This window comes from Aythya marila (assembly GCF_965140915.1).
Source record: "Aythya marila genome assembly, chromosome: 1".
In the NCBI taxonomy this organism is placed as follows: Eukaryota; Metazoa; Chordata; class Aves; order Anseriformes; family Anatidae; genus Aythya; species Aythya marila.
Window position 1 is genome coordinate 119,433,516 of NC_139042.1, and position 27,748 is coordinate 119,461,263.

At 48.4% G+C, this 27,748-nt stretch overlaps 2 protein-coding genes across 3 annotated transcripts; one reads left to right on the forward strand and one right to left on the reverse strand.

Moving 5' to 3' along the window:
• The first annotated feature begins 278 nt into the window (after positions 1-278).
• ZDHHC23 (zDHHC palmitoyltransferase 23) lies at positions 279-6,324 on the forward strand. The gene is made up of 4 exons (XM_082779279.1): positions 279-395; positions 944-1,645; positions 2,241-2,408; positions 3,252-6,324. The coding sequence occupies exons 1-4, from the start codon at positions 289-291 to the stop codon at positions 3,517-3,519; spliced, it is 1,245 nt and encodes a 414-aa protein (XP_082635405.1). The 5' UTR covers positions 279-288; the 3' UTR covers positions 3,520-6,324.
• A 1,701-nt stretch (positions 6,325-8,025) lies between these two features.
• Positions 8,026-27,725, reverse strand: CCDC191 (coiled-coil domain containing 191). 2 transcript variants are annotated; one of them, XM_082779221.1, is made up of 16 exons: positions 27,668-27,725; positions 26,710-26,851; positions 24,275-24,406; positions 23,574-23,752; positions 22,847-23,070; positions 21,952-22,108; positions 19,640-19,830; positions 18,858-19,089; positions 17,042-17,508; positions 16,446-16,522; positions 14,847-14,929; positions 13,373-13,474; positions 12,172-12,315; positions 10,872-11,024; positions 10,344-10,498; positions 8,026-9,169 (listed from the first exon to the last, which is right to left on the reverse strand). In XM_082779221.1, the coding sequence occupies exons 1-16, from the start codon at positions 27,716-27,718 to the stop codon at positions 9,037-9,039; spliced, it is 2,622 nt and encodes an 873-aa protein (XP_082635347.1). In that variant the 5' UTR covers positions 27,719-27,725; the 3' UTR covers positions 8,026-9,036. The 2 variants fall into 2 exon arrangements, with proteins under 2 accessions (XP_082635347.1, XP_082635346.1); XM_082779220.1 differs by having other exon boundaries at positions 16,446-16,540.
• Between the last annotated feature and the right edge of the window lie 23 nt (positions 27,726-27,748).

A 27,748-nucleotide genomic window follows, 5' to 3' on the forward strand; every position in this document is an offset into this window, starting at 1 on the left:
GGGCGGGGGGAACCCGGCACACCTCCGCGTCGGGGGCGGGGCCTGGCGAGCGGGCGGACCAATAGCAGCCGGGCTCCGGCGGAGGGGGGCGGGGCCTGCGGGGAGGAGGCGGGGGCGGGCGCGAGGCACCTGCTGAGGGGAGGGGGCGGGGGCGGGGCGGGAGGAGAGGTGCGGCCGCGCCCCTCCCCCCGCCCCCCCCTCCCCTCCCGGTCCCGTCCCTCCCCTCAGGGCCGGGGCACGGCGGGGAGGGGAGGGAGGGAGAGAGGCAGGGAGGCGGCGGCGGCGGCGATGGAGGAGCCGCTGTGCTGCTGCGAGTACGTGGACCGGCGGGGCCGGCGGAACCACCTGGCGGCGTGCTGCTGCGACTGCCGGGAGCTGGACGAGGGCTGCGACAGGTAACGGCTGCGGGGCAACCCCCCTACCCTCACAGAGTCCCCTCAGGGGAGCGACCGTTGGGGTCCCCTCAGAGAATCCCCTCAGAGAAACGACCGTTAGGACCCCTCACACACCGCCCGCGACCGTTGGGGTCCCCTCAGGAAAGCGACCGTTGGAGTCCCCTCAGAGAAGTGACCGTTGGGGTCCCCTCAGAGAATCCCCTCAGAGAAGTGACCGTTGGAGTCCCCTCAGAGACTCTCCTCAGAAACGACCGTTGGGCTCCCCTCACAGAATCCCCTCAGAGAAGCGACCGTTAGGACCCCCCCCACCACCACCCTCGACCGTTGGGGTCCCCTCAGGGAAGCGACCGTTGAGGCTCCCTCAGAGAAACGACCGTTAGGACCCCCTCAGCGCGTCCCCACTCTCCTGCCCTCCCTTTTCCTCTTGGGAAAGTTTCCAGCCCCCTTGCCCACAGTTAAAGGGGGGTGGCCGCCTTTTCTCCACGGAGAGCTCCCCGCAGGTGTTCCCCGTATATTTATTCCCTTCGCTGTGTTTTCCCTCCCGACAGGTGGCTGACCTGCAGGTCCCTGCCCCCGGGGGCTCTGGAGAGGATCGCCGACGACGTTGCGGACCGCTGCCGCGTCCCTTGGTTCGCGGGGGCCGTGAAGATCAACGTCAGCCTCGTGCCGCCGCTCGTGCTGCTGCCCGTCTTCCTCCACGTCGCGGCTCTGCACTTCCTGCTGGGACTGGTCGTCTTGACTTCTCTTCCCGTGGTGGTGCTGTGGTATTACTACCTCACCCACAGGAGGAAGGAGCGGACTCTCTTCTTCTTGAGCCTGGGACTCTTCTCCTTGGGCTACATGTACTATGTCTTTCTCCAGGAGGTGGTTCCCCGAGGCCAGGTGGGGCATTCCCAAGTGGTGCTCCTCACCTCTGGGTTGGTTCTCATGCTCGCAGCCTTGTCACGAGCCAAGAAAGACCCCGGCTACCTTCCCATCCCAGCAGGCGATGCCAAGTCATCACATCAGGATTTTCCCAACAAGAACCTTCGAGGGAGCTCCAACGGGCTCCACGGAGTCGCCACGGCAGGAGCTGCCAGCGGCCGTGCTGTGAATGGGGAGGCCAAAAGCTACTCCAGAGCCTCAGCCGAGGGGCCAGAAGGTGTGAGAAAGGACTGGTGTGCGAAATGCCAGCTGGTCAGGCCAGCCCGAGCGGGGCACTGCCGGCTTTGTGGCAGGTGTGTGAGGAGACTGGATCATCACTGTGTCTGGTAGGTTTTGCACAGCTGAGGCTATGTATTTCTTTTGTTCCTCTCCTTTTTCTTTTAAGTTAACATCTTATTTCCCTAGCCTATTCCGAATGTTCAGCGATGCTCTTTCAAAAAGTGAATTTGCTGTATAAGTGGGACGACCGCTGCTAATTTCTACAGCGTATTTCAGAATTGCTCCTGGTTCTCCAAGTCTTTTTTGTCTTTTTTTTCCACTGGGTCTGAGGAGCACTGGCGATCCCGCAGTTAACTTGCATAAGTGCTCACCTGGGAGCAAGGGAACCCAAAGCTGCCTGCGCACAGTACTGTAATCAAGGAGCAGCAGGTATAAATGTCTTAGCTTAGGATACTACGCTTCCTATAAGTTTCTGAGGCAAATAGCGTACCATTCCTACTGTACTGGTCTATTGACTTGTGCCTGTAAGCTTTCTATAAAAAGCTGTAAAGCTGCTTTGAAGCTGCCTGTGTTGTAGCGAGACCTTGGAGATGAGGTTCTCTGACGGTTGGGGGAGGGAGAAAAAAAGAAGCAAGCTCTTTTCTTTTTTCTTTTTTTCCTTTCTCCTCCCAAGCCAAGTAACTTCTTCTTTCCTTTTTGGAGGATTAACAGCTGTGTAGGGGAGCAGAACCACCAAGCATTCATCCTTGCGCTCTCCTTCTTCATGCTCACCTCTGTGTACGGGATTACGCTGACCCTGGACACCGTCTGTAGGGGACGAACCCTGTTCGTGGCGTTGTTCTACTGCCCTGGGGCCTATTCTGACTACAGGTGAGACCTCTGCATGGGAGAGGGCTGGGCTGGGAACTCGAGCCTGAGCAGGCAGCTTGGCTCCTTGCTTTTCCTCGTTCTGTGCTCATGGCCAGTGCTGTTGGCTGTCAAGCCTGATCAAAAAGCGCTCCTTCAAAAGCTCTGGAAAGCAAGGATGCATCTCGGCTTTCCCCAGGGTGGGGAGCCTGAGACTCAGAGAGCTCACAGTTTATGTCTAGGAAACTGTTGGAGGAGCTGGGATTTGGAGCCTTTATTTACTGCGTCCTACGCAGACCCACCCTTTAGATGGTTGTTCCCGGTGAAAGGCGATAGTCTGGCAGTCTGGAATCAGCGTGCTGCCTCGCTGAGGAAGGAGATGGTGTTTGTCTAGTGGCTTTGTCGCTCCAAGTTATCTGCTCGGTACAGACAGCATTAATATGCCGTGTCTGGCTGGGAGGGTGGCGAGAAGCACCAGACACGTGTTCGGAGACCGGCTGTGCTGCCGGTGCACAGAGCACGCTAGCACGAGTGGCTCTGCCTTCCTCTGTACTCCATCATCTGTCAGGTGCGAGCACCATCGCTTCCTCACGTAAAGCTTTTACAGCAGCGAGAGCGAAGAGCTAGGTAATGCGACAGGAATGTGCGGGAGTAGCTCCGGTAGCGCTAAAAGCTGTCAGTAAGTAAGCCAGCAAGCTTTAATTTTGAGAAAGCCTTGAAGGATTATCTGATGCAAGTGGCAAGGCGAGATCGCTGCGGCAGATGTAGACGGGGATTTGAAAGGATAGCGATTACCGGGGAAAGTCGCTCTGAAACAGCTGCTCCAGAACTAAATGGCTTCCTTCCCGTCTCTTTCCCCGCTGCCAGCTCTGCTCTGTCGTTCACCTGCGTGTGGTACTGTGCCATTGTAACAGCTGGCATGGGATACATCCTCCTCATCCAGCTGTTGAACATCAGCTACAACGTGACCGAGAGGGAAGCTCGGCTGGCTCTGCGCGACAACACCGGGCGCAGGCTCCTGGGCGGCTTAGTGATAGACACTGGCCAGTACAACAGGGGCTTTCTATGCAACTGGGGCCACTTCCTGAGTCTGGGGTCTCCCCCTCCGCTGCGCTCTGCCGAAGACATCGTCTGACAGCCTTTTTTTCCTGCAGATGACGTTGACTGACTTTCTTTAGTGGGGGAACGGCCCCTTCCCCTAGAACTACCCCCTCCACACCTTTTCTTCGTGGTCGGTGTGTGGGCTGCCCACCCCGTCACAGACATCGGAGGCTTTCCCAGGCAGAATGGTTCTTCGCGTGCCATCGGCCAGCAATAGGTTGCGGAAAGCACTAAGCCATATGCACAAACCCGGAGAGCAGGAGCCTGCTGCCTTTTTGCACTGTCGGAAGCTGCACGTGGCTCAGCTTGGCAGGAAGAAGATCACAAAGCTTTGAGAACTTGGCTTTTGGTTAGGCGCAAACTCTGGCGTCAAGAGGAACCTGCTGCTGGACTTCAGCGTGTGTGCTGGTTCCTGCAAAGGCTAAGGAATCCCTGGCTCATACCTACATGCAGCGTTTTGGAGATGTCAGGAGGGTGAACTTGTAATACAAATAACATGCACTGCTGCAGAAGCCAGGCTCCTTGGCTAAAAGAGACTGTCCAGGCAGTTGCTGAGCAGCTCCCTCCTCTCTGGTGTGTTTTTTCTTCCACTTTCTATTCCATCCAGCTGTGTATACATGCTCGTGCTTGTATTAAGTGCCTTTTGTGAGCAACATTCCTGTAGGGCTTTGTAAGATCCTCTCGGCTCCTGCCCTGTCTCTCTGACTGGGTGAGAAGACGCTGTCATCTTTGATCTCGTCATTCTTCTTGTAAGCTGAGTTTCTGTTGGGTTGACGGCTCGCCTCATCTCCCTCAAAGTGTTTCTGCTCTGATTATGGATTCTGACATGAGACAGCAGGTAAACATACTGAGGAAGGAGGAGATGTTTTGAAGTAATGTGTGTGAGGGGAAAACAGACCGCTGCCTGATGGTACAGTTGCTGTACGGAAACAACTCCTTCCAGGTGAATGAATGTGCTGAATGTGCTCTGCAGGAAGGAGCAGAATTAGGGCTGTCCCCAGAGATCCCTGCTGTATTTGGTGTGTATACTCTTGATTACATGTCCCAGTTTAAGGTGAAGGCCATGTCCCTCTTTGCGCTGTTCACTTTCCTCAAGTGGCGCCTGCACTTCTTATACCCATCAGATAACTGAGGAGCTGCTGCACTTGGGAATGGGGCTGTGCAGAAACAGCAAACCCCTTTTCAGCCAGGGAGCAATCCTGTATGAGGTAAAGGGGACACCTCTCGTGCTTCCTGACCACACAAAGAGACTTCTGACCAATTCCCTGACAGACGTGTGCCCCAGGCAGTGCCTGGCCCTGTAGTGCACCCTGTCCCACAGGTATTTGGTAGCACTTTGCAGCCCACGTGCCGCTATGGCCTTGTCCTTTGCCTCAGTGGCATTGGCAGCGTGGACTTTCAAGCCCACTCCAATTAGGGGGGTAAAGTGCCAAAGTTAAGTTTTATTTTTGTCCTCCTTCCAAAGGGAACCAGAACCGTTCAGGCCAGTAAAATAGTTGTAAGGCTGGGGTTTTGTACAAGGAGAGCTCGGTGCCGAGATTCCCCAGTGAATAGGAAGCTCGTGTCACTCCGATCTGCATAGCAGTGGTGACCCTTTCTTTAAGGACATGGCTTTTGTTTTGTTTACCCTCCTGGCTTCTTCCTGAGAGGATTTGTGTTGTGCTTTCAGTCTCCCAAGGCACACACAAAGTAACACGATCTATTGCTGGCTGGAAGAGCGGAAGAGTTGCTGGCTTTGGATGCACGCTCTGGGGCTCTCCTTTTAATAGCCCTGAGAAGCAGCAAGAAGCCTTTGAAGGGTGTAACGCTCCCTTTTCCACTTTCCAGCCAGGGCAGACTGTTGGGATCCCTTGTGCACTAATGGGCTTTTATTTTATTTATTTATTTTATTGCTGGGCTCAACACTGACCACTAAAAAATTAAAACCTAGTGCAGCCTGCGAGGGCTGCTTTAACTGTGACCTCGTGAGGCATTTTTGTTCCACAATTAACATGGTCTTCAGGGCAACTCTTGAAGGGCCAGGGTCTCGATGTTGCTGCTGTTGTAGTTTTAAGCCCTCTGCGTGCAAATACCGGCACCCTGTAGTTTGGTGACTGTGCTAAGATCTGCGCCCCATTAGATAGCGTGTAACTGGTGGCTTTACACTCCGAGTGTGCTCTCTGAAATTGTGCTGCTGTGTAGACAAGTGGCAGGCCCTCCCGTTGACTGTTTTCTCCATTTAACTCGTCCTCCAATGACAAAAGTCGCTCGTGAGCCTGAGCTGGTGCTGCTTGTGACTTCTAATCACATTTCAGCCTTCATGCTATGATGGTGCTTTTTTTTTTTTTTCTTCTTCTAAGTAGGTTGCTTTCAAGTGTCTTGATGAAACCATTTGCTGTAAAATATCTTCTAGAGATAAAATGGATACAGCCTCACTGCCTAATGTCTTAATAACGTGCTCGACTTTCTCCTTCTATATGAATGTACATTGCCTCGGTAGGGCAGGAAGCGTGTGTGATTATGGATGTGTTCTCCTATATTGCTTTCAGCGAAGCATTCCACATTTTCCTAGGATTTTCTTCCACTGCCAGGATGTTTGTACAGTGAAACTTCCTCTGGACAGGCGAGGTTCTTTCTGAAGTGTGGGAAATCAGCCTCCCAAAATCTTTGTCTTTATGGAACTGCTTTTAATGATCACGTGGAGAGTGAATGACAGGCTCCAGAAGAACCGTCTGCCTTGGGGAGTGGGGGGGGTGTTCCCCCACCCTAGCCAAAGCTTTAGGAGGAAACTTCATGAAACGTTTGTGAGCTCTGTTGAAAGGACTGGTGTGTGTGTGTGTGTCAGTTTACATCTTATCCAATGTTTTCAAATGGATGCAATTATGAATGAAAATAAATGATTGGAAATCATCCGTGAAGTTGCCTGTTGATCTATGCCACCATGCTCAGCCAGGTGAAATGACTGAGAAGTGCCCTCATCTCACAGCTACTGTGATGTGGGTATGGGGAACAAGGGAGCAACAGGCTAAGGTAAGGAGAAGCTTGGGGACAAGTTTTTTAGCTGTTCTGCAAATGCTGACGTGTGTTTTTTCCTGGTGGGATGAAAGAAACGGGCCTGTTGGCAGTTCTCACCACCACAGAAAGCAGTGATACCTCCTTGCACCCTTGGAATTTGCTGTTCCACCCCAATGGCAATGCCCCCTCTCCCCGCTCTGCTGGAGAAGGGACGCCTGGCTCGGGCTCTGCAGCCACCTCCCTCTCTGGCTAAGAAAAGCAAGGAGCTGACAGGAAGGAGTGGGCCTGAGCTGAGCGTGTGGGCTGATGACCAGCACTAAGGCACCAACATCCGCATCTAACCGAGCAGGAGGGATGCTCCAGCAAACAGCTGCAGGCCGAAGCTGTTTGCTCAGCCTGACGCGTGTCACCCTCTTGCTTGTCACCCTCCTGCTGGGAACCGTTTGCTGGAGCTTTCATTAGCGCAGCTCTAACATCGTGCTGCAGATTTTAGGGGTGTCCTCAACAGTCTGTCAACAGCATCATCGGGCACAGCCTTGCTTCTGCCAAGGAGGGGTGAGTTGTTTCCACCAGGTAGGGATTAAACAGGGAAGCCAAGGGGCTGCTTATCTCCCCTTGGATTGGGACTGAGGTTGGTAGGAATGTAGGAATAATCCCTGAACACCATCTCTGTCCTTCAGCTGGGTTTAAGCTGAGGCTTCAGCTTTGTGCTAGCATGGGATTAGCCATAGCAAGGGCAAAGGGGTGTCAGAGCACAGCTCCTCCTGGATCTTCTGGCTTCTTGCTGCTGGAACCATCCAGCAGAAGAGCAACTTAATAGGAAAATCTGTCAAAGGTACTAAGAATAACAGAAAACCCTGGAAGATGAGAGCATTACAAAGTCCCATTCTTAAAGGCAAAATGCTGACTGTATGGTAAGTCCTGAGGGGTGAACTGTGCTCCACAGAGGCAGCATTATTTCTGTGGATGCTGAGTGGGCACACAGTGCCCAACTGTGGCGGTGTTGTTGGGGGAAGAATCTGCAGCTCATTATACTGGTGCACCCCGACTTGCTGAGTAGCCAGAGCTTCAGCCCGTGTTCAGCCTGTTGCTAGCCTCTCTGGCGCATACCTCTGCGAAATCTGCCCCTCTTCTGCGCTGCCTGTTCCTCCCTGCAAGACAAGTTACTCAGCCCTTCCTCAGCTTGTCGCTTCCTCTCGCAATCTGCTCCTGCCGCAGCCAGATGGTCTGTGCTCGCCCACACGCCACGCAGCACCTTCAGCTCCCCGCGCTTGGATGAGGCGCTCGGCTGACCTGCTGCTGGTCAGGGCTGTAAAGCAGCCCTGGGGAGAGGGTAAACGTTCAGGTGCTGTGGTGGGAGGCAAGCTGGGCATGACACGATGTTCAGAAGGACACTTGGGGTCTGCTGGACGGCCTGGCTTGTGTGGGAGGGGAGGCCCTCTGGCCAGATCCCTGTGAGCTCTCCGTACGGGACTTCAGCCCAGTGCCTCAGCTTCTGACACCTTCGCACTGAAAACTCACCTGTGCTCGTTTCAGATTTGGGTTTATTGGAAACTTTCAAGGCATATACAGGATTTAAAAATGATCCCGTACAATGGATAACAGTAAACTGTCATCTTCCTCGCATTGCCCAAGTGCTCTCCATACTGCCAAATCGTTTTTGGAGAGAACTTTGCCTATCTTGTGAGGGGGAAGCGACTCCAGATTCCTCCCTTATGCTATTGCTGAGAGAAGACACACTGTACCTTCCCTGCATTACTATATCTGCACTGTGCTGCAGGTTAAGGCTCAAGAATCATGAGGAAACCTTTTTCTGTTTGAGCTTATGTAAAAGCACTTTAAATACATACATATATATATATATATTTTTTTTTTTTTTTTTTTGTGGTGTTGGATCAAGTAGAAGGGCTTAGACAGACTTGCACAATCCATCTTTAAGTACTACAGTTGACCAGCATGGGAAATGTTTAAATGATGGATGTGAAGCCAGAGGGTTGTGAATTTGGAATAACCACGTGTACCCAAAATCAAAGCACTCTGCTTGTGAACTGGCCAGCACAGTAAACTAGCCTGCGCCATGTAAAAGTGTCCAGGTTTTAGATTCTAGGTTTTAGATGGCCTGTATGTGATGTTGTAACCTGGACTGTCAGTAAATATGATTTGCATAAATGGCTCTTCCCTCACCTTCTTTGATCTGTGCTTCCCTGGCACAGGTAGCCAGAAGCTGTTCTCTGGGTGGCCAAGTTCACAGCAGGGGTTAGCAGGGATCAGCTGACAGTGAAGTCTGTTTGCTCTACGATCAAGCTGTCGCCCTACAGAGTCCTGGCACCAGAGAAGCACCAGGTTTCTGCTTAATAGGTACGCTTTAGTTCTGTGCCTCCTGTGATGGAGGAATGTTTGTGTCAGTGCCGCAGCACTGCATGAAAAAAAGGTCCCAGACACCTCAGTGGAGATCTCACACCAGGAGGACCTTGTGGGCAAGAGCCCCTTCAAGTCAAAGTGAAATCATCAAAGTAGGTTCCATATGCGCTTGGGTTGGTCTGGCTGGTTTCTTCTGTTATATTTGGAAGTCGGGGAGAATTTCAGCTACTCTCCTTCGTAGCTGGTTCCTCCTTTCCTCCCTCTCCCTTTCCTTTCTCATCAGTAACGGGTACTGCCTCCAAGCTTTGAATGCATTCAGCATGAGTCTCCTAAACGAAAAGAGGGAAGCACAGAACGAAGTGATGACACAAAGATGTATGCATAACATGCCAGGTAATCAAAGCATAACTTCTATTTCAGAGGGAATTCCCCTAAAATGCTTCATTCTTAAAGAATAAGCAGTCTCTAAAATTTCTTCAGGAGAAGCACAAATGGAAAATGCAGACTTGCTCGGCTCAGATCAACTACTCAGGGAGGCGGGCAGCTGGGCCCTATTTCTTACCTGACTTTTAGCACCCCACCAAAGGTGCCTTGCCCCGGGTTCCCATATAGCAACAGGGAGCAACAGTCTTCCTGGGCTGAATTCTCCCTGCCTCCTCCACTTTGCTGGTTTGCTGGATTAAACCAGGCCCTGTTTTGACCTTGTGGACTAAACAAGCTAGAACAGGTTCATTACAGCCCACATGAGGTGAAGTTCATTTAATTCTTCCTTCGAGGTGCTGCACGTCCTGTTTGGGTTATAGCACAGGCACAGCCTACTCATGACTGCGTGCAGCTGACGTGCTTTCGTGGTCAGGTAGGTGAACAGGTTTGTTTTCTGCTGAACCTTGATAATAGCTCTTCCTGTTAAAATGCACAGCTAATGCAGTCATGGGACAAGGAACCGAGTGCATCCAGCTCCGGCTGTGATCAATAGAACTGTCTGCTCTAGTTCTGCCTGCCAAACCAGGCTGATGATGGCAGAAAACACAAAATTCCCTAAGTAGGGTTTCTAAGTTTATCAACTTTGGCTTTGTAAACCAAATCATCCACAGCAGACAAAACAATACGGTGTAATTCCTGCACAATTCCTGCTTGTTATAATTGCACTTAAAGGTTTTCCTAAGGCAGCTTTTAGCAGAAGCTACATAGCCAGATCTGCTAATCAGCTTAGAAAGTTTCAGCCACTTAGCAGCTTTCACTGTATTCTCTTTTAGCAGATTTAAAAGTCCTATGAAGGATATGACTAAACTTCCTCTTCCAGGCTGTTTGGAAATTTCTACCATAACCTATGCGGATGTTGTCTATGCACGTGACAGAAACAAAATACCAGCAGCATATAACCCATTTCACATGTTCCTGGGGAGCAGATCATCACTCTGTCAAGAGCAGAGTCTCTAAAGTATTTTACGGGGTAGAATTAGACCCAAGTAAAAAGAACTGCTGGCAAGGGAATGCACTCACTTGTTGCTATGTTCAGTAGCAATCGCCAGTTTCTCCCTTAAGGTGTCTTTTTCCTCCATGACCAGATCAAACCATGCCCAGAAGAACTTCCTTTTGAGGCAGGCTGCACGGAGGGTATTCGCTCTCTCTTCTAGACTGGCCATATAATCCTTGTACTGGGGAAGGAAGACAACGAGGTGAGAATGGCTTCTTTCTCCCACCCCCAGCCCAATAAACACATACGGAAGATGCCTGTGGGGGACAACAGGGACAATAGTGGCAGAAAATCAGCAGGGAGCAAGGGAAAAGGAAGAATGTGGAAGTGGGGAACAGTATGTAGGAGAGTGTTCTGGGTTGCAGAGGACGATGGAGGGTGGAGAGCTGAAAGAAGGCCTCCAAGGAAGGGAATGGGGTGGTGCTGGAATAAGGACAGAACAAGCCAGCAAAGTTTAGGCTGTACATGTACGTGTGTAGAGTGATGGTGAAGGGAAAGCATGGCAGAGGCTGGCTTCCCCTGGTATTGTTTTCTCCACTGGGGTGCAGGCAAACCTTTAGCCAGTTCCTGAAGCTTTGTCTGAGCAACGTGTGGGAATGGAAGCCCTCAGCCCGAGACACCTTCTCCGAAAGGCTGCTCTTGGTGTGCTGGAGCCAAGTCATCAGGCATTTCCTCTGCAGGCCCAGGCAGTGGTGCCTCTCGGCCACCTGAGCAGAGCAGAGAGAAGGCAGCTCGTTATCTGGACTAGCAACTACATAAGCCTCAGCTACTGAATGCTGGCTATGCTAGAAAATTACCTCAGCTTCTGGGAGCCCCTAAATTGCAGGTGTCTGACAGCTGGAATACCTTACAGCGTTAAGTTAGCACAAAGAGGGAACTCCTAGAGACCATCCCTTTGAATTAGACGTGCGGTTTGACCTGTTGTGAATGGAGCAGAGGCACGGCCTAATGGTTCAGTCCAACCCGCTCCCTAGGGCTAAACAGCAGGACGGCCTTACAGAGCAGCTGCTCTCCCCCTAGTTCATCCCAGCCGGGTGCCCGCGTGCATTTAGTTGAGCTCTTCAGTAGCTGCAGCTCCAGTGACTTAAATGGAAGCTTGCCAGCTTAGCCTTGGGCTTTGGCTACGTTTTCGGGATACAGTTGAGTGCCATTAGTCTCCTTCTGATAAGGCATGCCAACTCATTCACGTACAGAAATGTTTCATTAGCAATATTTGTGTGTCACGGTCTCAGAAGCTACTAGCTCTGCTGCACTGAAGGCGTGGCCAGGCCTGAACAGATCCCTGGATTGTCACCTGTGGCACCTTACCTCTAGCAGTGGCCAACTGTGCTCCAGCACTGACTTCAGGCAGAAGGAAAGCCCGAGTGATGGCCTGGGGTTAACTACTAAATACAACGCCTTAGAATTATCTGATTAGCTTCGCTGTGGTGCAAAAGAACTGGCAGGCTCACATCATAAAATTTCAGTTTATTTTTTTGGCTGTTTCGTACTAAACTAACTCCCACTGTGTTACTGGCATCAAGTCAAGTGGCGGTTAATACTGCAGACAAGTGTAGGCTAACAAAAGATGACTTCTCATTAGATTGAAATTCATTCCTTTCTCTGTCCTCTTGGTTCCTGCTTAATCAGCTGTAAATGAGGAGGCCACCCTTGTGGGTTTTTGATGACCTTTCATGATTATTGTCAGATGAGCTGATTTAAAGCACTAATGTAGGGCAGGGTGTGCAAGGAGAATTTTTGCTTTGCCATTTCTACCCGGCTTAAGAGCCCATTAGGGTTTGTGCTACCTTCTGCATCCATTCTTTTTCCCTTCCTCCCATGGTGGCAGTCCTTTCCTTTATCCTCAGCACTTACCACCAAGTTTTCCTTGGCTTGCTCTCTCAGCCTCTTCCATGGCACCATTCCCAATTTTCTCAGCAGGACGCTTTCATAGTGATCTCTGGCCTTTTTCTGGAGCTCCTGTTCTCTTTCCAGCCTCCTCTGCTTCTCCAGCTCTTTCTGCAATACAACGAGCAGTACTTTTAATTCAGCCTGCATGAAACGAACATTAAGCTTGTCATATTGGAGTTGAAGGTCCTGATCTCGTGGGAAATGGGGATCTGCATCATCATTAGCAGTGCAGATCAGGCATGACCCAGTGTATTAGAACCTGTTTTCGTAGGCCCTGTGTGAATGTATGGCCTTCCCTCAGTACCACAGTTTGGTGTTATTATCACACCGTCCCTGTCATCTGTGGCTACCAGCAGAGCTGATGTGGCAACAACTTTCTTCTGACAGGCCTTCATCCACGTGAGGAAGGGTGCCTTGGTGAGCTCAAGTAGGGTAGCTTTCTACGTCTATAAAATTAGATTGAAAACCTGTACAGAAATGATTCTGAGTTTATGCATGGAACCTAGCTTAAATAGCAGGGAAGGTATGTGGGTATTATATAACTGTTCAATATTATTTTTGACTGAGACTCAGAGATGAAGGTCAAACATCCTAAAACACTCAGTGCAAGTAGAACAGCACTTGTAGGTCAAATTCCAGTAGGATTTCAAGTGTGGTGCTATTTGGGTTATTAGTGTAGCTCATTTGCAAGTAACAAGAACGACGTGGGGCTATTCCTAGGCTGCTGGATACTGTTAGCTCCAAGGAGAGGCTGCTGCTAATTCTTCAGCTGGAAGGTTGCCCTGCATAGATCTCTCGGGCTTGTTTACTGCTAAGTTGTGTGTTTGTGACTGGTATCACTGTGTATGCTGGAAGAGGATACTGTACTCTAGCTTGACTCTACTCTACTGTAGCTCGGCAGTGGATGTCCACCAGCTGGGGCCTCTAGTCCTGCTGCTGAGACGGGGACAGTACACGCTTCACAGCACGTTCAGGCCACAGCCCTTTTACTACTGTCCCTAAAAAAGGGGGAGGTGGTGAGCTGATACAGCTGGTGCTGTGGAGTGGAACTCTGCTAACAAGGACCTTCAGTTCACAGCCCTGGCTGCTGCCTCAGTGTTAGCAGGTAACGGCTCCTCTTTCCTATCCCTGTTAGGTGGGGGAGACAGCTGGAGTGTTAGGGCACCTGCTTCTGTAGCCTCCTCTCCTCCCGTCTTTTCGCCTGCTGAGCTTCCTTTTCCTCAGCCTCCCTCTTCTGACGTGCTTCTTCTTCAGCTTTCATCTGGGCCTTGAAATGGAGAAAATGGAGGAAGATAAAATTTAGTCCAGTCTATGTGGCCTTTTTGGAGAACACAGGCCTCTAAATTTTCCCAGACAAGCAGAATTCTAGTATTGACCAGAACCTGAAACTTCAGAAGGAAGCAGACTGTCACATACTAGACATGATCTGCACTGAACAATGAACTGTGGAAGAGAACGGGAGGAGGGCGTGTGCTTTCTTCTACTTATATATGGCCATCTTTCTTTGCCCTAAGTTACAGTACTTACCTGCTCTTCTACTAAAACACTTAAAAGCGTACCCCAGGTTATTTATTGATAACATGATTGCTTAAATAAGTACTCAACCACTGGGCTCTGCTCTGAAGTTTTACATCTGCATGTTAAAGAGCATTACAGGTGCTCACATATGTTTTTCCCCAACTACTGAAGACCAAAGAAGCTGTTTTACTTCAGCACTGGATATACGTGGATATATGTGTAAATACAAAATCCTTCTCTGAACGTTCCCCTATTCCCCTTGCAAACCTCAACCTGCTTTCATTCCACAAAGTTCTAGTTCTTGGTGTATGCATCAAAGGCCAAAAACCCACATGACAATGCATGATTATAATGACTGTGCTTCTTCCAGTCTCTATAATCATGGCAGCAGTAGCTGAGGAAACCTAACCTAACGCTTGTCTGCTCACCCTATGGTTGAAGTGTTCTCTAAGGTTTGTTTAAGCTTCCTAGTATGCATGCACATCCTTCTTCCTTGGAGGAGAAACACTGATTATTTTAGGACCCCAGTTCTGAGCTTTCTAATCCTAATGCAAATTAGTATTGACGTTCTCGGTAACAGATTAACGCCGTAAGCTAAGAAGGCTCCTGCTTGATGCATATCACAGAATGTCTATATGAACTACGCAAATATTGTCAATATCTTCCCTTTTCAGAAGAGATTTGCTAGAAACCGAGATACAGCATTTTTACTAGGTCAGGCTGGACGTCCTCAAGCTGCACGTGACCTGACCAGACAGGAGAGGGAAAACCCAACATGTGCTAGGTCCAGTCAGGTGGATTTCAATTCCACTCTTCCCATCCTTGGCAATGACAGTCACAGCCATGAGGTAGGCGTGAAAGAGGTGGTGGAGGGGTGGTAAGGGAAGCTGCTTCTAGAGTTGTAGCAGCAAGCATCAACAAGAAATGTCTGTCTGTGATATGGCAGGGCCAGTGGGGTCATTTTTTGATGTACGCTGGGCATCTGCTTTCTCACAAGCCACAAAACTCCTCATTTGGCTAAAGAGCCTCTTCTTGGTTCACAACTTCATGGTGTTAAAATAGCATTTCTTATGACTGGAATAGCATGAGAGAGTCTTTGTTTCATTTTCCGCTGTCCTTACCAGTTTCTCCTCTTCTCTTTGTTGTTTGGCTTCTTCTAATTTCCTCCTCCGTTCTGCCCGCTGAATCGCTCTCTCCTCCATAGCTACAGAAGTGGAAACAACAGAAGGACATAAGGCTTAGTGCAAATGAGCTATAGGATAACGGCACAAGTTTGGTGAACGGGAAGGGTGACCCCTTCTCTCTGCTGCCAGGTCCCCTCTGCTGCCTCTTATGGCTGGCAGTTTCACAAACGAGGAACCCACAAACTCCATTTTAAGACTCAGGACTGCCCTGGTTAGATTCACTCCACCCTCCTTGGTTGACAGTCGCAGCCTGGATTATAAAAGGAGCTGTGTCCAGAAGTTTTATCTCTTTATCCCCTTGACTGAGTGCTGAGGCTCAGGGCACCTGTTTTAGCAACCATCACGATGAGGTCTCCAGGAAGCCCCAGCTGTTTATTTTAAGAGTGACTTCAGGATGAAAGACATCCCTGCCATGGTGACACACAGGAACTTGGTCCCTTTAGCGAGAAACTACTACTTAATGCTGCTTTGGGGAGCCAACTTGCAATGCTGCAATCTTGCTGGCTGTCTCTGAAGGTGTTGGTCTGACCTCACAGAATACACAGCGGACCTGAGAAGCTGTGCTTACTTCTCTTGAAGTCACAAACAAAGCACAGGCTGGAGTCATCCATAAATGGAGGGGCATTTAATTGCTTTGACCACAATAGGTTTCCTCAAGTTCTTTTTCCCCTTTCAGCTGTGCCAGGATTCTCTGCCAAGGGAAAATCATCTTGAGATGACTTTGCACTGAACTACTTAGGGATCTTCAAGGAAAAGCACTTGAGTGCTCTGAAAATACTCTTACTGTCCCCAAGCTGTACAGAGCTCAGGCAATCAGTGAGTGATGGCTCGTACTAGGTAGCGTGGGAGCTGAACACAGTCAGTTAATGAAAGGGATCTATTAATGCACAGCAATCAGGGCCAACAAGCTCTGGTGATCCCAAGACTCATAAAACATCACCACGATCACCTCCCAGTCTTTTCTGCAGGCTGTGATTCCCCCTAGGTTGATACAGAAGACTATAAACTAGGGATATAGCAGAACCTGATCCTAATTTACCCTGTGACAAGGCTGCTTTCCATGTTTAATGTGCATTTGCTGCTCTAGCATGGCTAGAGAAGGGGAGCTACCTCACAGATGGGAAGGATCTGGAGCTCCTTCCCCAGCCTACCTGCTGTTGTCTCACACTCACAAAACCTTGGGTAAGCACTTCATTCTCTTGGAAATCTCAATACCTCTGTCAAAGGTAGGAAAATGAGCAGTCAGTGTAAGTGTTGATTGGATAGGCAATGACAGGAGTAAAACTGACAGCAAAACGAGCTGTAGAGCTTCTTGTCACACCAGAAACAGTCACAAGTGTTAGGAGTAATGGCTACCACAGCGTCCTGAGCACCGACTTGGGGTGCTTGCAGTGGCCAAGGTTGTACAGATGCCTGACGTGGCCATGAAAACAACTCACTCTCTCATAGCACTGGTCTGAGGCAAAGAAAGAGAAGTTTCCAGATGAGCTGTTGAGGAAAGTGGTCTGGCACAGTCTTTGCTACCAAGAACAATACCTTTCAGTATGGGATGAGCTGAGGTCAGCTGGGTGGAGGGCCTCCTGCCTTGCGTCACTGCCCTGGTGTTCTGGGACCTGTGAGAAAGAGGCAGGCTGTGAAAAGGAAGAGTGAAGACATCAATCAATGAGCTTGGTCAAACCATGTCTCACACCTACTACCTGAGACTGTGAAACAGGCCTTGTAGTTTCTACCCTTCACTGTGCTACATTTTCATTGTTCTGCCCAAAACGGGATTAACAATGCATCCTTACAAAGAAGATGAGTACCCTGAGCTGCTGCATGTTGTTAAATACAGAGTATGACAGTTTCTCTCTTTTTTTCCTAACTAAATCCCTGCTGCTATTACGGGTAACACTCCAGTGCTGTTGTTTCTAAGTGGGCTCTGCATGGATCACGTGGTGTCAAGTCAACGCAAAACACAGAGGATGAGAACTGTGGCGAGACCAACGCTACCTTTGAGGCTAGGCCACAGGTAAGAGGCACAGCAGATAGCACTAGTATGACTGAAAGGGTTCCTGGCAAATTCTGGCTCAACTTGGGTAGAAATGAGAGATGATGACTACCTGATCCTGCTCTACCAAGGGGGCTTATACCTCAAAGGGGTGGCATTGCACTTGGATGGTTTTCTGCTCTCCGTTTTTAACTCCCTGGTTTGTGAGGTAGAGTTGTTAAGTGCCTGGGTCACTGCCATGGCTTGTGCTGCCTCTTCTTTTGCTCTGCTCAGCCTCTGATTTTCCTGCAGTTCAAGGATCAGCTCTTGCTGTTTCTGAAGCTGCTGCCTCTGCTCCTCGATCAGACGTTGCTGGAAGGCGTAGCGGTGCTCAAAACAGCTACCATAAGCAGGGGTTGTCCTGGGGCTGGGTGCCTGAAACTGCTGGGGGAGTGTGGCTATTTGATTCTTGTACATAGCCTGGTCCTGGGCATTCAGGGCTGCATGTTTTAGGGTGATCTGCCAGGCAAATTTAGGTTTTCTGTTGGAATGAGATGTGTGAGCAGCATCCCAACGAGAGCGGTCCCTGGTCTGGTCAGGTTCTTCCTGTATGAGGCGTGTTTCAGTTGGCTGGGAAAGAAAAAAAAAGAAAAAGGAAGATCTGGCATTAATTGAAATCAAGCTCTCTTTTGCCCTTTCCACATTAATAAGTGTTTCTTGAATGAAAAATCTAGTGAGGGGCCTGAAAAGTAGGGCAATCTCAGCTCCACAATCTTCATCCAGTTCCCAGCCAAGGCGGAGGGACCCAGTTATGCGCATAATTGGCAGGGTGTTGGGAAAAAACTGTTACGAAGCTGTGTGCCATTTCCCTGGGAGGAGAAAATCCTGATCAGGCAAGAGCTCTGGCAGGCATATTATCCCAACCATTCTGTCAGGGAGCACAGGACAGTTCATTTCTCAGGGGTTAGCTCATCTCTCAAGGATTACCACACTCCCTTTTGGACTCTGTTGTTCCTATGCAATGCTCAGACTGAGAATAAAAGAAAAACAGTTGTTGAAAATGAAATACAAGTGGTCTACAAGGCTGATCTACTGGACAGCCTCTTTTCAGATGGTAGAACAGTCTACAAAGGGCTGCTTTCTTGCCTCTTCTCCAGCTTAGGTCGAGTATTACCATGAAACTGGTGCACAGTGGGCAGTCAGGCTGTGCCTTCTCTGACACCCTCTTTTTTTTTTTTCTCAGAAGAGGCATCAGATGCCAGCTCTGCTTTCTGATTCCCAGGTCAAACTCCAAATTCAGTCCCATCCTTCCAGCACGAGTTTTTCCCCCACAGCTGAAGGCAAGTACAAGCCGTCTAGGATGATTTAAGCACAACAGGAAATCAACTTTCACTGACACTTAAGCAAATGAAAAGCTTGAACTGGAATATGCATGTCAGGATGTATGAGCTCTCATATTGGGTGCTGTTCTACAGGTTTTATAGACGGAAAAGAAAGGCAGGCTCTGACAAGAGACAATTTCAAGAAGCATCCTGATTCTCCTACCTCCTTGTGATGTGCATTATCCCAAGCTATCCCCTGACAGCTTTCCCCCCCCACTTCTGAAAAGCCAGAGAGCTGCACTGCCATGACAAAATCTCGTCATGCAGTCGAACGTTATTCTAAGCAGGCATCAAAGATGTAACTAATCTCTCAGCAGAAGTGATCTGGGGGTGGGACGCTCATTGCGACTCAAGAGTACATGAAGGGTTGTTCTCTGGCAGCGGAAGAGATCATTTTATTTTTAAAACTCATCCACTGTGCTTCACGGTTACCTCTGCTCTTTAACAGCTACCCTCCTGAACAGTAGGCAGATATTTGGGGTTCACCCTAGGCAAAAAAAAAAAACAAACTTCCTCTGCTCTTTATTTTGGAGGTCACGAAAGCACTCTGTGAGATTCCTGGGATGCCGATGGACAAAGCTGCATGGAAGGCTTTACCTTGTCATGCTGCAAAACTTGATGCTGGTTTACTTCTGCCTCCTGTGGCCCGTCCAGGCCACCCTTCCCCAGTGACACCGCCTCCAGCAGCTGTGCCATCTTCCTCTTTGTCTCCTCCCTCTTGAGCTGCAGCTCTCGCTTCTCTGTCTCTGCTTGGCTCCAGCGCTGCCATGCTAGAAAGCAGCAGCGCAGGAGCCGCCGCCGATTATGCTCTGCGGACAGCTGGGTTTTCCTGAAGGAGAAAGCACTTTCGTTACGATAGGAGTGAGGCTTCTGTCCAAGCCTGCCTGAAACAACTCCATCAAGCACAGCAATCCAGGCCATAGCATGAGGCCCCATAACTTCCCAGGTCTTTTTGTTGTTCAGCTCTGGAGGCCCTCCAAAGCTGTAGTGTTTCGCCAAGGAGGATTGGGAAGGCAGAGACGGGGGATTTATCCAACAGGTTTAATGAAAGGGACTGGTCAAAACAGCTGTAATACTACTGAAGCAGGAGATACCCTCCTATTATCTGGGGCCCAGAGCAAGCCAAAATGAGATTCCTAGAGAAAATACCTAGAGAGAGAGTTGCAGGCTTGCTGGGAAGTGCTAAAGCTCTAGTTTCTCTTTCCTCCTTTTCATCTGTGCCAAAAGGCCTCCATCAAACTGTAGGCGATGTAACAATTTTCTCAAAAAGCTTCTGTTTTCCTCCTGCTGGCTAACTAGCAAGCCCCTTTTTTACAACCCTCTGATCACACGCAGAGTACTGCTGCGGTAGGAGGAATTTCACAGTGCAGGGTCACTACCTGTTTTGGTCTTGGAGATGGTCTTCCAATTGCTGCGTCTCCTGCTGTACTTTCTGGGTCCAAGTATAGTTTCTCCAGGCTCGCAGGGCCTTCAGCTGGCATTTCCAGTCAGCCAGGGCTCTGGCTTTCCCCATTTGAATTCTGTGTTCCAGAACGAGTTTGAACCAAGCAGAGAAATGTCGCTGCAGGCACTGCATGGGAGAGTTTCAGAAAACCAATGAGTCAGGTACAGTCCAACACAAACGCCAATCCTCTCCACCATCCCCCTTATCTGACTTTTGCTTTTGAGGCTCTTTTTAGAATCCCCACTTTCTACAGATGCCTTGAAGGTAAAATAAAATAATGCAGAGCAAAGGCAGCCTTCTGCAAAAGGCAGGCTAGAAAGAGAACACCATGGGGTTCCATGCTTTTGAGTGAAACATGCTCACTTCACCAAGTATAATAAGGAATAAAAGGTATGAGGAATACAGGAACAGTTTCTAGAGTTAAGGAAGGTGTTTCAAAATCTGGGAAACACCTAAGATTTTATAAACAAGGGCACTTCCGTGGAGAAGAGTTAACAAACAGCTCCATGGACCAGTTGCTGATTTTTTTTCAACTTAGACAAAACTCAAGACACTTCCCAGTGTGAATTTATGACGTGACCCGAGCTCACCTTCGTTCCAGTAGGAAGCCAAACCATTCCCCTATTGTGTAATTAGACTCGCTGCCTCTGGGAGTGATTTACATTGTACAGAACAGCAATTTGCTATCTAATCTACCCCATAATTCTAGCCCTGCCACTGCAGACGCTGTGCATTTTGATCCTCCAAGTGGGTCAACTCACAGGACTCAGCTGTCCCCCTTTTGTGATAATGCCTTGTAATAATTGCATTCCTCTCGGTCACTGAAATCTCCAAATGAAAACTTACAAAAAAGGACAAAATGTCAACGCATTAGCTATTTCTTTCTGCTTTAAGAAAATAATCAATGTCACCATTGCTTAGCTCGGCTAAGCTGCGGCTTTTCGCATTACGCCAGCTCTAAATTGTTCCGCGGCTTCCTTTAGGCTTATCTGCACAGCTTAGACTGGGCTGGAAAGAGGTCGTGGGCTGCTAAACAGTAGCCAAGCTCACATCCAGCAGCCTGGGGAGATGCAGTGAGCCAGGGGAGAATCACCATTAAAGCTGAAATTCTTCGATGGGGGAAAAAAATGTCTAGATGTAGAGAAGTAGGCGTTAATGATGACTGTTTTGTTAATTAAAAAACATTACATGATGGATGGTACACATACTGCACACAGGGAAGTTTATTCCCTTTGCTGAAACCGCCCATATAGGATCATTCAGTACAAAAAGCTCTCTTTAACTGTAAGGATTTGATGCAACACGTTTAACCCAGAGCTGGCTGCAGCATCAGAAATGAATAGGTGGAATCTCTCTTACTTCTGTAAACTCTCAGGGTGAGAAAAAGGGAAAATCCCCACCTTTAGATACCCTAGTGGTGAGAAATGGAGAGCAGTTGATTGATGGGAAGCTCCCTTACAGTTTAACTACCAGTAAAACCAGTTACTGTTTTCACCCAACCAGCTTCTCCAGCTTAATCTCCCAATAACAGGTAGGTGGGTTCAGGACTCCAGGAAACTTGTGGTTTTATTTCCCTTCAGAGCACTGCTCTTGTGCTGTTTTTCAAAACCAGGGGAGTAACAGTCAAAATCCAGGGAAAAAGAATTAGTTTCCTATTAGGAATTACTAAAGGCTACATCTTTTGTCCTGTGCTGTTGCAGTCTCATCGAATATTCCCCTATAGCTGGTGGGAGTGGATGCTCAAGGAACCTGTTGCTGTGTGTATACTGGCATACTTCAACGTGTGGAGACAACTCAGAATTCAGCCCAGGCCCTCAGCACTTCTCTTTCCTGTCCCTGCTCCTGTCCCAGGGTCTTCAAGGCAACCTTCAAATATCTTCCCATATACACAGTGCCACTCTCTCCCTCCCCACTTCCTTCCTCAGGGGAAAGCAAATCTTGCTCTACAGCTGCTGCCTCTGTACATCCGCCTGTTCCTCAGCTGCAGAAGCCTTTGTGTTTGCAACTGGAAGTGACATCTTCACTTTGGGTACACCTGAGACCCAGACTGGGTATGGTGTCTCCAGATTCTTCACTCCTAGTCTTACAATATACTTCTTGGCCTGCTTTTCTACTTTCCTAATATCACGAGGAGAGCTTAGAAAAAGGAAAAGAAAAATGAAAACTAGGATTTTTTACTTCCATTTTGCAAACAGTACCTGAGGGCAGGTAGTTCAGAGTCTCAGATAAAAGCACGGTGATGCTTACTCTCTGTTTGTTGGTGTGAATTTTGATCAGCAGCTCCTGAGCCTTTCTCTGTTTCTCCTTTTCTTGCTCTTCTTTCTTCAGGTACAGGGGTGGCGACACAGTAATAGATACCTCCTGCATTGCTGCCTTCTGGCTTTCTTCTTGTCTCTTCCCCTCCCTGGAAAGTAAGCAAACATCAAGATCTAAGCAATAAGGAAATTACTGTAGTTCAGACCTCACTCCCTTTTTTTGCCAATCCTCAGAGAATGACCTCTAGAAAGCTGCTGATTACTTAAGTTAGCCTTCCTAGAGAACAGCCACATTTCAATAAATTTCAATAAATCCTCTCGCATGAGAAGATTTAGGATCTTAGGGCTGCCTAAGTAAATAAATGGCATCCCTACAAGTCACATCTCTCTGGCAATCCAAGCTCAGCAGAAGCAAAGAGCGTCTCTCTGCAGAATTCTTAGCCAACAGCGCACTTTATTCTCCCACAGGAGAGGAAATCTATTAAGTGATAGACGTTCAACATAGACTATTCCAGGCTGGCCAGCGTTTTCATTGCAATTTCATGCATTTTCTTCAGTGCACCGGTTTTCATGCTGTATTAAACACTGGTAAGGCTGGATGTGGCCACAGAGTTGGAGAGAACACACAGTGGTGCACGCATGCTCCTACTTCTGTGACTGCGTGTACCTACTGCTAATGGCTAAAGGAAATCTAACATCTTTAGCCTGTTGCCTAATGAAATTCTGCCACTGAAGTCAGCAACAAAGGAGTAAAAGGTTTGGGGAGAGTTTGGAGACAGGAAATGTTTCCTTTGGGACTACTATTCCTCTTAATGTTTACCAAAAGGAGCTAATAAGAGAAGTTGTTCTTCCCCACGGTGCCTTCCATGCCCCTCTCTCCCTCTTACATTCTCCGTGCTTCTGCCATGGTTTGCCTCTTCTCAGCCATTTCCTTTCGCAGCTTCACCATTTCCCTCTGGATCTCCTCCTCTTCCATCTTGGCCTTCAGGGCCTTCCTTCTGTCCTCCTCCTGTATTTGGAGCTTGGCCTCAGACAGAATGGATTTCTTCAGGGCCTCTTCTTGCCTCTGCAGCTCTAACGCCTTCTGACGCCTCAGTCGATTTTCTTTCACCTGGGAAGGAAGAAATCAGCACAAGTCAGTGCAGGTGCCAAAAGCTGAAGGATTTGAGGTTTGTTGTAGATTGACAGGGTGGGAAGCATGCAACCCTCTCTGTAGCTATCACTGACTGGATTGGTTTTGTTTTCTGACCAGCAAAAAACTCCAGTTAGGAGAGTGGGGTTAAATCAACGTTATGGGGTGGGTGCAAACTCAGAGCTGAGGGCCTGGTGGCTTTTCCTGTCAGTCTTCAGACAGGGGCAAAACTTGAAAAGATGAAAGAGTGGAAGTTCACCTCAACAGCAAAAGCTTCCCATGCAAGCTACTGTGAATGGATAACACAAGTGGGAACAGTAACTTTTCAGCTAAACCTTGGAAGAGTATCCTAGGGTATTTGCCTGCAAGTCAGGGATTACTGCAGGCTGGGAGAGAACACGGGGAAGGTATCACTGAGCATTTACCCTAATCCTATAATCCTCCATCTTATTTCTTTTAACTGTGCTGCCCTGCCTGCACACCTGCTTGTGTCTGAGCTCCATGGTTATTCGGGGATCTGCAAATTTTTGTCTTCCTTCTGTATCTTCAAGCCGAAGGTCTGCCAGTATCCTGCAGTTCACAGCTTCGCTCTGCAAAAGATGCTGTAGGTATTCTTGGGCAGAAGAACTTTCCAACTCATGTTCCAGAGAGCTGCACAAGTCTGAAAGGAGGAACTCAGATCAGCTCAAGCTCGTCTGAAATGAGTAAACCCCTGTCTCAGATCACAAAGCCTAACGTAATTAAAGGGATCACTTTCCCAGCCTGTGAATGCATTCCTGATGAAAGCAGACACAGTGACTGCACTCCATGTATCCCCAAAGAGTCTTAATCAGTCTCCCATTGAACACACTAGAGCAGCAATGACATTTTGTCCATTTTTTTTACTGCCTTGCCTCTGAGCATCTCAAATTGCTGTATAAATTTGACAGGCCTCACGCATACCCAAAAGCAGCAGAAATAAAATTTCCTTTACAAAGGGAGGCGACAGATGTTTGTGCAGCCCTACAGCAAGCTGCTGTCAGAGCTGGGGACAAAAATCTTCATCTGTAATCTTGTTTTCACAGAGCCCACTCCCCTGGCCTCAGAGACTTGTACCTGTCAGCCCAACAAGCCACAAGGCCTGTCTCCATTCCCCAGCACGTGCTCAGAAAGGGAGCCAAGAAGGGCTTTGTTGTGCTCTCACCATCAAACCGCTCGTACTTCGGAGTGGCTGGAGAAGGATCTTCCAGGAGGACAGAGCCAGCTTCAGCTTCTCCATCACTCATCAGCTCCAGTTGCAGTTTGGACTTCATCCAGCTACTGAGCAGCTCTTGGGCTATCACAAGGAAAGAGACTGATGATGACTTTACTAGCTTTAAAAATATATGCCTAAGTGTAAACTAGCATGACTCTGTCTTTGGGATGGTTATATCACATGCAGGAAAGACGTTCTAAAATGACTGAAAGCTGATCTGCAACATAAAATGGACTAGGGGTAATAATTCTGTTCTCGTCTTCCTGATCTATAAAAGAACAGGAAGAGAAGGTGGCAAACTTTTTCCCTCTCATATAGGTCACAAATAAATTCTTTTCCACCTAATTTTTTCCACAAGATTCTTTGGACATTTAGAGCACTCTTGATTATCAAAGCATTTATCAAGGAGATGAAATTCATAGGAAGCAATTCATAACTCAGATAGCTTTTAAATGTTTCACCACTGCACTTGCAGACACTTAAGATATGTACACTTTCCACATGTACAGCCAGGGTTGTCGTTATGTTCAATACAAAAAGAATCACTGTTTGGCCAAATGTAAGCTTCAAGCACACAGGTTAACCTTTGCAAGTACCACAGCTCTAGTAACTACTGGGAAGCCTACGTTAAAAATCTGCCACAGGGCAAGCTTCAGCAGGGACTACCTGCAGTCAGAAGATGTAACTACAGGAATTCACCCACGATGGATTTGCTACTACTCAGTGAGATAGATGCCTAATACACAACTGGGTATGAAGTCCTTTTGTGGACTTTATTTGCAAATTCTCCATGCTTTTCTGCAGAAAAATGCAAAAACTCCTTTTTCAGAGCTCCTACTCAAGAGCAGGGACAGCTAATGTGACTGCTGCCTCAACAACCCACCTAGACTTGCTGAATGGGTAGCCAAGCTGTTCCTGAAGCAGAACACTGCAAACCGTAAGGCATCGGGAGCGCTCCTACAAGAAGCTGAGGCATCCATGCAGCAAGGATGGGCAAAGAGTGGGGATCTCGTCAGCCACTGCAAGGCAAGTCAGCCCTGTGAAGGCACACAGCCCTCAGACAGGACAAACAGCTGCTCAAAGCTCTAGTTCTAACAAAAATTAAGATATTCCCAATGAGTCCTGGTATTTCTAAGGCAGTAAAGTGTTTCTAAACTTTTTTTTTTTTTTTTTTAAGAAAACATAAATTTGATGTTTATTGTCCTTCAAATCACTTTTGTTCTCTATAATCTCTCAGGCCAGCCTAGGAGCAAGGAAGTATATCTGATACGAAAAAGAAGAGAGAAAAACAACTTATCACTTGGGAATGGAGTTACTTTTTTGACTGTGAAATGTGAGCTCCTCATAACTGGCATAAATGAGTTCTAGCACTTCTCTTATCCATACCTTTCTTTGCAAAATGGAGTATGTGCAGATAATGCCATTAAGTACTATAATAATGGACTCCAGATAAAACACTTTCATTTGTGCTTGTAACAATCCTGAGGGACTGGCAAATACAAAAAGGGAAACACTAGCAGAAAAGGACAAACAAAAATAATAAAGAATCATGAGGAAAAAGCAAGCAACTTCTCCAGCAACTGCAAAGACAGCTCCTTTTGAGCCACTATGCTGCATAATGTATTCAGACAGTGCATGGTAAGCAGATATGTGTGCTCTGTGCTATTAGTTGAACTGCTGTTGCTTACAAGTTAAAAAGCTGACCTCTTGTTTTGAAGAGGATGCACTTGGGAGATTTGTCTTCATTTCTTTCTGTACAGCTCAGCGTTGAGTTATAAAAGAATAGTTAACTCTGTTTTTAAAATTCTATCTCCTATACTGCAGATATATTTCTTGCATGGATGGGAAATCAAATTATTTTTTAAAATGTATTACAGTTTTACTTTCAAATTTCAGTAAGCACTTGTGGCTGCAGACATTACAAAGGGAATATTTAGTTAGCTAATTGGCAAGGAAAGTTTTGCATGAGAATCAAAGGAAAACCACACCATTATTCACAGATGCGAAAGTTACACAGGGTCACCCCATTTTCACATCTGTCCTGCTGTCAAAAATCTGTCAGGTAATTTCATCCAGTTTCCTGATGCCCAGCAACTTGTGTTTGACCACATCTTCAAAGACAGTATTCATCCTTGTCTTGACCTGACACTTCCAGGAGACAAGGAGTTCATCGTTCTCTCAGGTACGCTAATTAAGATCTCCCCTGAACTCCACCAAATTTTCTTTTATGCCTTTGTCCCTTAGATGAAAGGCTCCAATCTGTCTTACTGCGAACTGTTTCTTTTGGTCTGCAGCTTTGTAACAGCCTGTTCAGACCAGAACCACAGTGCTGGACCAAGAAGAGTTCGTTTAGGCAGCTTGTGGCAAGCAGTATTTCATCTCACCTTCCTTACAGGCCTCATCATGATCTTGCAGCTGTTCCACAGTTTCCAACCTCATCACAGGACCACACAGCCCTTGTAGATACCTTGGCTCTTGAAAGGAAAAAGCTTCAGCGATGGCATACTCAGAGGCTTGCTCCACTCTCTTTAAAGAAAGAAAAACATTTCTAATGTTTGATGTATATTCATTTTTAAACTTCCGACATCCACGTTTCTCCTCGGGGGAGAGAGGACAAACATCAGTGGGGCTGTCACACAAGACAGTACAGCTGTTGTAAGAAATAGATTTCTTTTGAAACACATTTCTCCAACTGCTCTTGACTGACTGGAGAATTTCACTCAGAAATGATTAAGTAATGAGCATTCATTTGGTAATTACTGCCAATCACAGTGATTGGAGAACACGCTGGGAGAATGCAAACACCCAGCCTGCAGGGGCTGAACAGAGACTCGCTGAGTTAGTCCCCTGTGACCACCAGCTAGGAAAGTTGTATCAGCGTTTTGTCACAACCAGGCTGGCCAGCGTGTCCAAAGGATTTTCTGCCCCATATTCATTTCTCTGAGAAGCAGACAGCCGTGACTTGTCAATGTGGTCTCACACCTAACACCCACACCCCAGCCAGGGCATACAACTGTGGGGCATCTTCCCTCAGTGGTAGGGCAACCAGAGCGAGCTGCAACTGCAGAAACACGAGCGGGGTGATGAGGAGGTGGACAGGGACTCCCACCTGCAGCAGGGAGCAGGTTTGGGGTGGGAGCACTGAGGTACCAAAGGCAACCCAGCAGCGAGCCCCGTGCTGCACCCACGGCTCAGGGGCACCCCGCTCCGGAGCCAGCTGCGAGGGGCTCGCTGCACCTTCACCCAGCGCCCTCAGCGCCAAGCCCCGGCTGGAAGAAAAGCAGAGAATTACAGTCACAAGGCACAAAAATAAACCAAATCAGCCTTTCGCCGCGCACAGACCTGCGGGCGGGCCGGGGCGCTCAGGCGCCGCCAGCTCCACAGCCCCGACATGGCCGCCCGCCGCCCGGCGTGCACCGCGAG

Bases quoted from the DNA above. Each gene is read 5' to 3' on its own strand.
- ZDHHC23 (XM_082779279.1), top strand. From the start codon at position 289: ATGGAGGAGCCGCTGTGCTGCTGCGAGTACGTGGACCGGCGGGGCCGG. The intron at 396-943 runs GTAACGGCTGCG...CCCTCCCGACAG, and splicing joins CTGGACGAGGGCTGCGACAG to GTGGCTGACCTGCAGGTCCC. The intron at 2,409-3,251 runs GTGAGACCTCTG...CCCCGCTGCCAG, and splicing joins GGGGCCTATTCTGACTACAG to CTCTGCTCTGTCGTTCACCT.
- CCDC191 (XM_082779220.1), bottom strand. From the start codon at position 27,718: ATGTCGGGGCTGTGGAGCTGGCGGCGCCTGAGCGCCCCGGCCCGCCCG. The intron at 16,541-17,041 runs GTATAAGCCCCC...TCCTTTTCACAG, and splicing joins TGCAATGCCACCCCTTTGAG to CCTGCCTCTTTCTCACAGGT. The intron at 11,025-12,171 runs GTAAGTGCTGAG...TGCTCTGCTCAG, and splicing joins AAGCCAAGGAAAACTTGGTG to GTGGCCGAGAGGCACCACTG.